The sequence below is a fragment of the Oncorhynchus gorbuscha genome, linkage group LG18 (assembly GCF_021184085.1).
Source record: "Oncorhynchus gorbuscha isolate QuinsamMale2020 ecotype Even-year linkage group LG18, OgorEven_v1.0, whole genome shotgun sequence".
NCBI classification, from domain to species: Eukaryota; Metazoa; Chordata; class Actinopteri; order Salmoniformes; family Salmonidae; genus Oncorhynchus; species Oncorhynchus gorbuscha.
Genome location: NC_060190.1, coordinates 27374359 through 27386446, shown reverse-complemented (window position 1 = coordinate 27386446; position 12088 = coordinate 27374359). Strand labels below are relative to the sequence as shown.

Below are 12088 nucleotides of genomic sequence, written 5' to 3'. Positions count from 1 at the left end.
CCTGACAATATCGATGAAAAACAAAACTGAGTTTGGGGGAACAAATAAAACGGATTCGGCAACAAACGATTGTACAGATTTTATAGGGTCATATATATATATATATATATATATATATAAGCCCATTGTGTGTGTGACGTAACATACTGTACATGACGGTGTTGGTGTTTTGCTTCGATCCAGGATGGTGCCCACGACAGTTGAGCGGCTGCGAGAGGGCCAGGGTGTCTTAGAGCGGGTACTGAGGGGCTCCCTCAAGATGGACCGTGTGCTGAAGAGAACGGACTCCTCGGTTACAGACAAGGACCCTGGTACTGCGTTCCTTTTCACTACCAGGTTTTTCTCGTTTTCACATGAATGAAGTAGTAGGAAATTCAGGCCAGACGTCCTCCTGTCCCGATTTTAGACGAGACTTAAACATGGACCTCTAGTCTGAAATATAGAGGTGTGTTTAGGCTGGTTTGTCTTGGGTTTTCTCGTCTTAAGGTTTTTGTCTGAAATGTAGCTACAGTATCTAGCCTAGTCTGGAACAACATTTGCCAAATTCATTTCAGATTCTGAGGTTTCAGGGAATCCGCACGCATGTACCATCTGTTCAGCTTGTGTCCTGTTACGTTTATCCCAGATGCAGACCGGTATGAGATCCAGACGGTACCCCTGGCCTCTCCCATGAAAAGCCCACAGAGATACAGCCCGTCTGTCTACACACACCAGGTATGGTGTCCCTTGTCATTTGCGAGAGTTGAGTGTTTTGTTTCGCCTGGTTTTATGCTAGGGTGTCAGGAAGTATTTTGTGTGTGTTCTCGTTCTAAGGTGCAGCCCCCCTTATCGGAGGGCCACCAGCAGACAGTGGACAGTCCAGCCTTCCTTCAGCAGAGCGTGTCCTCTCCATTCCGTGGTTCCTACAGTCCCTCGGCTCCCCCTCCCTCAGGCCAGGGCTTCTACTCTCGCCTGTCCGCCCTGTCTCAAGACCCCTCGCAGCAGCATCAACAACAGACCCTCAACTCCCTGTCCTCCTTCCCCAACCAAACCACCTCCACTGCAGACTCGGCGCTCTGTGGGGCCTCCAGACCGCCAGGAGGCAACCTGCACCAGCCGAGCGGCAGCAGCAGTATGGACGGGTCCCACGTGTACAGTGGCGGGAGCCACCTAAAAGCCAGCCTCTTGAACAGCGGGTTGTCAGGGTCTCCCACCCCTGGCTCCAGGGCTCACGGCAACCCTAAAACAGACTTTGGCGCCGGTGCTGTGGGGAACCCGGCGTCCCACCACGCCTCCAGACTGAGCCAACAGCAGGCGTCCCGGAGCCTGAAACCAGGCAGCCCCGGGCAGACGGTGCTGCAGACCGGCTCCAGGCTCCTGGCGGCCTCCCCCGGCCAACACTACCCACAGCGCGGGACACCCCTCAGTCAGTTCCAGCACCCACCCATACAGGGGTCAGGAGTAAGGACACAGTCAGGAAGCTTTTAGGATGTTGTGTGTGTGTTTGTTTGCTTGAGCGTGTGTGTGTGTGTGTGTGTGTGTGTGTGAAATTGTGTACCTCTTATCTTAAACCCTGTGGAGAAACTAGGCTTGGGGGAGGGGTTATACACAGACCTAAGAGGAGTAAGGACTTGGCTTCTTGTATGGATTTCTCCTTATTTTCTGTCTTTTTTTGTTTTATCTGAAACTAAATTACTGCATTCTAAACATGGCTAATTGAGGAACTTCAACATCATCAAGGAATCAAATGAAAAGAGAAAAAGACATGTTCAACAAAGTGTCATTTTGAAATTGCCCTGACATCATGAACAGACTGTGTAAAACTGGCTAAGTAGATGGTGAAACTCAACCACGACTATCTGTACAAAGTGTTTTCTTGGTTTTTGTTTTTAAAGAAGCGTACCTATTGTTTTGGTTCTGGATTTGTTAATGCTGAGATGGCAGGTGTAACTCAGCAGAGACTTTGTCACGGTAACTTTTTGGATTTGGCTAGAAGCCGGGTCAGTCCTGCAGTATGTGTTTCGTTTGGAAAGGGGGAACGATACTTGCAAAAGTGTATGTGTGTATCATCCATTATAAAGATGCAGAGGGCAGCAAATAAGAGCTGCCTAAAAATCATTCCTTATGATTTCCAGTTTTTTGTCTCAAACTTAGTCGATTTCTGAAAACTCTTGATCTGTATTTTACTGTTCAATGATTTTTCTGCTCTTTTAAAAAACTATATATTTTGTTTCCCACGTGACTGTTTTGATTTGATGTATTACTACTTCACAGTAGATTTGCTATATTATACTTGAGTCATACAGATCTTGTAATTCATGGTGCTGCAGTTGTTTTTGTCTTTTTAAGTTATTTACATTCAAATCCAGTTATGTTCCGCACTCAACCGGTTGATTCAGCTCGTTTTGTTATTTGGAATCAAGACTTTTGCCAGAAATGCATCTTAGTAATCGTTAACTTTTATTCTGCTGGAGCGAGAAGTAAGAAGCAGAGTACTTCATTTTAATTTTTTTCTTTACTCCGTTGTTGGGTTTGTTGTCTCTTGAATCCTGTCGGATTCTTTTTTATGAAAAATGTATTGAGAATATATTTTTTTTTCTCTCCCTCTGACCAATCCTTGCATTCCGTATGCCACCTAAGAAAATAAGAGGATAATCTATGGCGGGATTTGTTTGAATGGTATAAAAAAAAGAAAGAAAAAGCTGCTGTGTTCTCCTTTATTTGTTTTCTTATTTTTACGTGAGTGCTGCTTCAAGACGCTTTCCCTTCCCACAGAATGCTGTACCTCCATTTTAGTAGGGTCTTCACCAACTGAATACAAAACAAAAAGATGAAAATCACACTGTGGTGTTAACAAGTCATGTGCCATGATCACTGCAGTGGGACTTTTTAATCCATGTTAAATGACATTGCTGATGCACACTGGGGGATGTAGTCTCCTCGTGACAGACGAGGCCGCAGAACGATGGACATTTTAATGGAACTCGTTCGGACGTTCTAGTTTGGTTGGGAGTAAATGTCTTTGGGGAGCCAAGAACCACACTGGGGCTTTAAGGGAAGGTTTTGGACAGAGGGACTTGTCAGCTTGACCGGAACACTTGACCTTTCTTATTGCCTCATCCATAGACAAAGGGTACTCACTTGTTACATGAATGTTTGACCGAAGACTTCAGAGAAATGTGTGACACAATATTACCAGCACCTTGAGTGAAGAAAAACAAAACCCTAAAATGAAACAAATGAGAATGTAAGATCATGTGTACTTGTATAAAATGTGTTAAACTGTACAAAGAAAAATATAGTACACTAAATTTGCAGCATGATATTTATTTTCTGGATCTTACCGATGGACAGATTGGGATGACAAGTCTGTCCAGAAAATCTGTTTCTACACAAAACCGGGACAGTGCATTTCTTTTTCTGGGGAGGTTTAACTTTGTTTTGATTTTTAAACAGCATAGTGGCAACTATTTGGACTCCCCATCCAAAATATATAATTAAATACATTTAGTATTTTGAAATTGGCCATTTAAATATTTCATGCAAGGACAATCCTAAATGTATATTTTAGTAATTTAGCAGACACTTATCCAGAGCAATTAGGGTTAAGTGCCTTGCTCAAGGGCACGTCAATTTATTTTATTTACCTATTCTGCTCGGAATCGACCCAGCGACCTTTCGGTTACTGGGCCAACGCTCTTAACCGCTAGGCTACCTTCCATCCCATCTATGATATGTTGTGTATCCCCCCCCCCAAATCTGTGGGGAAAAGGAGATGGAAAAAATGTCCACACAGTATGTTAAACTGCCATTTTTTTATTAGAAAGAAATTATATACATACAATGAAGTCAACAGTGAAATATTGGCATGCATCTCCTTGGTTTAACAAACTAAGTGATGCTAGGGTGCTTAGCAATACGTCACTGAGGCTTGCGTAAAGTTGCAAATTCAGACGTGCACCAAAATCTCGGTGTCGCGCGAAGCCTCTGGAGTACGCCTAGTGAAGTGTAAACCAGCATACGTTTGAAGTTGACTGATGGCGCTCTCGCTACCTTTCACATTGAAAACCTAATCAGGGTGCGAAAGCGCCACTTAGTCAATGTCATATAGAAGATTGAACACCTACGAAAGAACAGAGGGAAATTATAAAATGGGGAAATGGCTATAGACCTTTTTGTAACACTGCGTGGTAATGACGGGTGTCTGGTTGGGGTATGGGCGCCCACACTTGGGCAGCGGAGTGTAATAGCGTTGACATGTATAACGCAACGCCATTCGTCTTGCGTACCTGTCGCGAGGTGATACATGGTCTGTCCTCTTAGAAGGGCAACGCAGTCCACCAATCAACTCAGTTGGTCCCATGTACCAGTGGTCATTACAGTAAGGCGACGGGCAGGAATCTGAAAAAGCATATTGGGACGATGGGAAACTGTACACTGGAGTTGGTTGCTACTTTTGCGGTACTTGTTTGACAACACCTTATTAGTATCCATGCCAACTGAGGAGATCCTTTGGTCCAGTTAAATGTTTTTACAGTCAATATTGTGCACACACTGGCACCCAACTCACAGGATGGGAGTTGGGTTGTTCAGTTCGGGAATTGGTTCCTCCTTTTGAGAGAACCAATTCCCAAATTGAAGGTCGAGTGGGGTTCTCTGCCGCGTAACTGCTTCTTTAAAGGGTCCACTGCCAGAGTCTTGCCGTCTTGTATTTTGACTGTTGGGGGCATCGGTGTGTCTTCCTTCACCGGATCCAGCTGTAGGCACGGCACTCCACCTCCGGCAACTCCTTATAAACGATGCGGTAGCCACACTCTGTCGAAACCCGCTGGCACTTGTTGGGCCATGTGGTAGGTTTCATCGGTCTGGGGATACGAACAGAAACCAGGCACTTTGTGATATTGGCAAACAAAATTCCTGTTAGGCTTTAGCAGATTTTTCTATAGGTCGCTGTTGCATACCAGTACTCAACATTTTTAAGGTCTCGTTTTAACTTAGCTATTAATTTGGTTTGTTTACTCACGAGAGGCAAAAGTAGCCATTTTCATGGCAGTAGCACTTGTCACAGCCCCTGTAGAAGGTCTGTCCAGGCTGAAACTGAACCTCCTTGTAAATACACGGACCTGCAGTCAGAATACAGAGCTCAATTGACATTGATAAAAACGTACCGGTTGTTAGAATGCACTGTCAATCTATCTGGCTATGGCATGCACAATTGCAAGGATTTACAAATAAACTCAGAGATTACTGCCTGATACCAATCTGACCCTGAATAAGTAGACCTGCCCTGTTGCACCCTGCGCTGCCAGCATTATTTCAGTTGGCCAGTAGATGGAAATGTTACACTTAAACTGCTGAACAGTAAAGCGTTCCATTCCAAATAAGTGATGACCCAAATTGAGAAATGGATTCATGCAATGCATGTGAAAATGTATTATCACAGATGTGATTTTATTTTAATTGATGGTACACAATGTGTATCTTTATCTATGCTGATTTGTTAAGGGGAGTTTTGCTTTATTTTGTCAAGTCACTATTCAATTGAAGGAAGAAATGTGTGCGAAATGTTTATTTGACCAAAGCCAAAATATATTCCACATAGGATTTACTTCTCTTTTTTTTACAGAAAGGTAAAACGAAATAGCCTGTGCACCAAAAGAGAAACGACAAGTTACCAGAAACATATTCGCCTACTCTGGCGCACTACTTAGGACCAGAGCTGGTTCTTCAGCTGCCCTTGATGGAGAACCCTTGTTTTGGTTCCAGATATAACCTTTCTTTTTTTTTTTTTTACAAAAGGGTTGTTCGTTGGTTGAAATGTTTCTACCTGGAACCAAAAAAACAGATCCCTTCATTACACCTTTTTTCCAAGAGTGTATAGGTTTGTACTGTACCTGCGTGTCTGTAGATGGCTGCCTGGGTCACCTGACAAGTCCAGATGAGACTAAGGGACAGACACAAAGCCCAGAGACAGACTGACATCCCAGGTCCAAACATACGTCTCATCCACGTCATGGCAGCCCGACTCCGCTCCAAGAAGTAACAAGAAAAATGAACTGGGAAATCTACCAGGAAGAAGCAGGTCTTCACACTCCACTAACCTCCCAACAGCAAATGCAGATCAAAGTGACTGAGTGAAGAGGTAGCCTATGTTTTTATGCGAGAGAGCGCAAGTGCCGGAGGCCGGTGTGTGATGAAGCTGGGAACAGGTTCTTTCAGCGAGGAGTGGACCAGATGGTTCGTCTGAGCCCTGTCAGTGTGGAAGTCTTAATTCTCACTCCTCTGCGCTCCAGATGGCCTTTATACCCTCCCTGCCCAACACCTGCTCTGACGGCCAAGGTACCACACAGTAGAGAGAGAGAGGGTGGGAGACGCCTAGGACTAAACATACATTTCTGTGCTTGTTTCTTTCCAATTTTTTAACATTTTATTTTCGTTCCTCTCTCTCTTTTTATATTACACTCCTGTCTGTGCCAGAGTGCACCCCCGCCCCTCGTCTGGCCGGCGCATCTCCGTTCTGGAACGCTCTGGGTCGACTGGGGTTTGGACCGTCTGGGCAAAGGGAAAAGTTCCACTAAATATTTTGATATTTCTTCTGACTCATTGGGTTTATATGAGCAAAGCGCAGCTTCCGGAATTGTAACGCTAGGTGTGGAATGTGGACCGCTTCGTTTCGGAATGTCCCGGCCTGGCGTTTTCCTGTGGGTGTCGGTGCCGTGTCTAGCACTGTAGCACGCTGGGTGGCTTTTTCACAAAAACACACACGCACATCAGTCAACCACACCTGGAGTCTTACGTGGGAACAGGCTGTCGTGTAGGTCTATCTGTCGTCACTGTTGCATTCGGAATAGCAATCACTCAGAGAGGAAACTCTGGAGAGCTAACAGACCTAATGGGAACACGACAGCCCTCCGTGATCTAACCCAGTTACCATGACACAAGCTCCTTTTCAATCCCTACATTCAAGTCTGGGCCGTGAGTGGCTCCTGACCTGTTTTTTGGCCACATTAAGTAGAGTTAATTCTCATCTACCACCCAACATCCTAACCAAGTCATTAGCAGCAAACTCACCTTTTTTTGGCCAACCTTAGGGTTTTTGAAAATGATCCAAGCCATGAGAGTATTCAGACCCCTTGACAATTTTCCACATTTTGCTATGTTACAGCCTTATTTTGAAATTGATTAAATTGTTTATTTTCCTCATCAATCTACACACAATACCCCGTAATGGCATTGCAATAACAGGGTTTAAAAAATCATTGCAAATGTATTTTAAGAAACAGGAATATCACATTTATATAAGTATTCAGACCCTTTACTCAGTACTTTGTTGAAGCATCTTTGGCAGCGATTACAGCCTCGAGTCTTCTTGGGTATGACGCTACAAGCTTGGCACACCTGTATTTGGGAAGTTTCTCCCATTCCTCTCTTCAGATCCTCTCAGGTTCTGTCAGGTTGGATGGGGAGCGTTGCTGCACATCTATTATCAGGTCCCTCCAGAGATGTTCGATTGGGTTCAAGTCCGGGCTCTGGCTGGGCCACTCAAGGACATTCAGAGACTTGTCCCAAAGCCACTTCGGGACAATCTTGTCTCGAAGCTCTACGGACAATTCCTTCGACCTCCTGGCTTGGTTTTTGGTCTGCTATGCCCTTGTCAACTGTGTGTACCTTTCCAAATCATGTCCAATCAATTGAATTTACCACAGGTGGACTCCAAGTTGTAGAAACATCTCAAGGATGATCAATGGAAACAGGATGCACCTGAGCTCAATTTCGACTCTTATAGCAAAGCGTCTGAATACGTGCATAAAAAAGGTATTTCTGTTTTTTATTTTTAGTACATTTGCAAAAATGTCTAAAAACCTGTTTTCGCTTGTCATTATGGGGTATTGTGCGTAGATTGCTGAGCTTTTTTATTTATTTATCCATTTTAGAATAAAGCTGTAATGTAACAAAATGTGGAAAAAGTCAAGGGGTCTGAATACTTTCCGAAGGCACTGTATATACAGTGAGCTCCAAAAGTATTGGGACAGTGACACATTTCTTGTTGTTTTGGCTCTGTACTCCAGCACTTTGGATTTCAAATCAAATAATGACTATAAGGTTCAAATGCAGACTGTCAGCATATCAGGTGAACCAATTAGAAATGACAGCACTTGAGGTACATAGTAGTCCCTCCCCCCTGCATTTTAGGGGACCAAAAGTATTGGACAAACTCATGTACAAATCAAATAAAACTTGTCGCATGCGACGAATACAAGTGTAAGTCGCTCTGGATAAGAGCGTCTGCTAAATGACTTAAATGTTAAATGTTAATGTGTAGACTTTACCGTGAAATGCTTACTTACAAGTACTTAACCAACAGTGCAGTTCAAGAAGAAGAAAATATTTACCAAGTAGACTAAAATAAAAAGTAATAATAAAAGTAACACAAGAATAACAATAACGAGGCTATATACAGGGGGCACCGTCAGTGTGCAGGGGTACAGGCTAGTTGAGGTAAACTGTACATGTAGGTTGGGGCGAAGTGACTATGCATAGGTAACAAACAAACAGAGCAGCAGTGTACAAAAGGGAAGAGGGGGTGGGCAATGTAAATTGTCCGGTGGTGATTTTATGAATTGTTCAGCAATCTTATGGCTTGGGGGTAGAAGCTGTTGAGGAGCCTTTTGGTCCTAGACTTGGCGCTCCGCTACCGCTTGCTGTGCGGTAGCAGAGAAAACAGTCTATAACTTGAGTGACTGGAGTCTCTGACAATTTTATGGGCTTTCCTCTGACACTGCCTATTATATAGGTCCTGGATGGCAGGAAGCTTGGCCCCCGTCATGTACTGGGTCGTTCGCACTATCCTCTGTAGCGCCTTATGGTCAGATGCCGAGCAGTTGCCATACCAGGCGGTGATGCAACCGGTCAGGATGCTCTCGATGGTGCAGCTGTAGAACCTTTTGAGGATCTGGGGACCCATGCCAAATCTTTTCAATATCCTGAGGGGGAAAAGGTTTTGTCGTGCCCTCTTCACAACTGTCTTGGTATGTTTTGACCATGATAGTTCGTTGGCGATGTGGGTGCGTCACCTGAGTGGGTTGATTCACTGATGTGGTCATCCTGTCTGGGTTGGCGCCCCCCCATGGGTTGTGCCATGGCGGAGATCTTTGTGGGCTATACTCAGCCTTGTCTCAGGATGGTAAGTTGGTGGTTGAAGTTATCCCTCTAGTGGTGTGGGGGCTGTGCTTTGGCAAAGTGGGTGGGGTTATATCCTTCCTGTTTGGCCCTTTCTGGGGGTGTCCGCGGATGGGGCCACAGTGTCTCCTGACCCCTCCTGTCTCAGCCTCCAGTATTTATGCTGCAGTAGTTTATGTGTCGGGGGGCTACGGTCAGTTTGTTATATCTGGAGTACTTCTCCTGTCCTATTCGGTGTCCTGTGTGAATCTAAGTGTGCGTTCTCCAATTCTCTCCTTCTCTCTTTCTTTCTCTCTCTCGGAGGACCTGAGCCCTAGGACCATGCCCCAGGACTACCTGACATGATGACTCCTTTCTGTCCCCAGTCCACCTGACCGTGCTGCTGCTCCAGTTTCAACTGTTCTGCCTTATTATTATACGACCATGCTGGTCATTTATGAACATTTGAACATCTTGGCCATGTTCTGTTATAATCTCCACCCGGCACAGCCAGAAGAGGACTGGCCACCCCAGATAGCCTGGTTCCTCTCTAGGTTTCTTCCTAGGTTTTGGCCTTTCTAGGGAGTTTTTCCTAGCCACCGTGCTTCTACACCTGCATTGCTTGCTGTTTGGGGTTTTAGGCTGGGTTTCTGTACAGCACTTTGAGATATCAGCTGATGTACGAAGGGCTATATAAATAAATTGGATTTGATTTGATTTGACACTAAGGAACATTAAACTCTCGACCCGCTCCACTACAGCCCCGTTGGTGTTAATGGGGGACTGTTCGGCCCGCCATTTCCTGTAGTCCACGATCAGCTCCTTTGTCTTGCTCACATTGAGGGAGAGGTTGTTGTCCTGGCACCACACTGCCAGTTCTCTGACCTCCTCCCTATAGGCCGTCTCATCGTTGTCGGTGATCAGGCCTACCACTGTTGTGTCTTCAGCAAACGTAATGATGGTGTTGGAGTCATGTTTGGCCACACAGTCATGGGTGAACAGGGAATACAGGAGGGGACTAAGTACACACCCCTGAGGGGCCCCAGTGTTAAGGATCAGTGTGGCAGATGTGTTGTTGCCTACTCTTATCAACGGGGAGCGGCCCGTCAGGAAGTCCAGGATCCAGTTGCAGAGGGAGGTGTTTAGTCCCAGAGTCCTTAACTTAGTGATGAGCTTCATGGTGTTAATGGGGGACTGTTCGATTGAGCTTCGTGGTGTTAATGGGGGAGCTTCGATTGAGACTGCGTCACCTGTGGTTCTATTGGGGCGGTATGTGAATTGGAGTGGGTCTAGGGTGTCTGGGAGGATGCTGTTGATGTGAGCCATGACCAGCCTTTCAAAGCACTTCATGGCTACTGACGTGAGTGCCACGGGGCGGTAATCATTTAGGCAGGTTACCTTCGCTTCCTTGGGCACAGGGACTATGGTGGTTTGCTTGAAACATGTAGGTATTACAGACTCATTCAAGGAGAGGTTGAAAATATCAGTGAAGACACTTGATAGTTGGTCCGCACATGCTTTGAGTACACGTCCTGGTAATCCGTCTGGCCCAGCGGTTTTGTGAATGTTGACCTGTTTAAAGATTTTGTTCACATCGGCTACCGAGAGCGTTATCACACAGTCATCCAGATCAGCTGGTGCTCCCGTGCATGCTTCAGTGTTGCTTGCCTCGAAGCGAGCAAAAAAAGGCATTTAGTTTGTCTGGTATGCTTGCGTCACTGAGCAGCTCGCGTCTGGGTTTCCCTTTGTAGTCCGTAATAGTTTTCAAGCCCTGCCACATCCAACGAGTGTCAGAGCCGATGTTGTAGGGTTCAAACTTAATCCTGTATTGACGCTTTGCTTGTTTGATGGTTCGTCTGAGGGCATAGCGGGATTTCTTATAAGTGTCCGGATTTGTCTCCTGCTCCTTGAAAGCGGCAGCTCTAGCCTTTAGCTCGATGCGGGTGTTGCCTGTAATCCATGGCTTCTGGTTGGGATATGTACATACTGTCACTGTGGGGACGACGTCATCGATGCACTTATTGGCGAAGCCGATGACTGAGGTGGTGTATTCCTCAATGCCATTGGATGAATCCCGGAACATAATCCAGTCTGTGCTAGCAAAACAGTCCTGTAGTGTAGCATCCGCGTCATCTGACCACTTCTGTATTGAGCGAGTCACTGGTACTTCCTGCTTTTTGGCTTGTAAGTAGGAATCGGGAGGATAGAATTATGGTCAGATTTGCCGAATGGAGGGCTGGGGAGAGCTTTTTATGCATCTCTGTGTGTGGAGTAAAGGTGGTCTAGGATTTCTCCCCCAGTTAAATATTTGGTCCCATATTCATAGCACACAATGGCTACATCAAACTTGTGACTCTAAAAATGTGTTGGATGCATTTGCTGTTTGTTTTTGGTTGTTTTTCAGATTATTTTGTGCCCAATAGAACGTAATGGTAAATAATGAATGACACAATACATGATTTACCATTCATTTCTATTGGGCACTAAATAATCTGAAACCAGTGGAGTCTGCTGAGGGGACGACGGCTCATAGTCATGTCTGGAACAGAGCGAATGGAAATGACACAACACATGGAAACCATGTGTTTGATGTATTTGATACCATTCCAGTAATTCGGCTCCAGCCATTACCACGAGCCCGTCCTCATCAATTAAGGTGCCACCAACCTCCTGTGTCTGAATCACAACCAAAACAAATAGCAAATGCGTCCAATACATTTGTGGAGTCACACATTTGACTGTTTGAATTTGTACCAATTCTACTTGAATTTGTACTAATACCTTTGAGGGGTCATAGTCATGATATCATTTCAAATCTAAAGTGCTGCAGTAAAGAGCCAAAGCAACAACAAACTTGTCATTATCCCAATACATTTGGAGCTCACTGTATGTGCATCGGTGATGACGATGTTAGATGTGTCCATTTTTAATGAGGAGAACCCCCGCCAGG

General features: G+C 45.1%; 1 protein-coding gene across 1 annotated transcript in view; it reads left to right on the top strand.

Moving 5' to 3' along the window:
• setd5 (SET domain containing 5) overlaps positions 1–2680 on the top strand; it is a 48282-nt gene extending 45602 nt beyond the window's left edge. The window contains 3 exon segments of the mRNA XM_046311548.1: positions 184–311; positions 626–714; positions 814–2680. Of these exon segments, the coding sequence (XP_046167504.1) occupies positions 184–311; positions 626–714; positions 814–1467 (871 nt within the window). The 3' untranslated portion in view covers positions 1468–2680.
• Positions 2681–12088: the final 9408 nt, after the last annotated feature.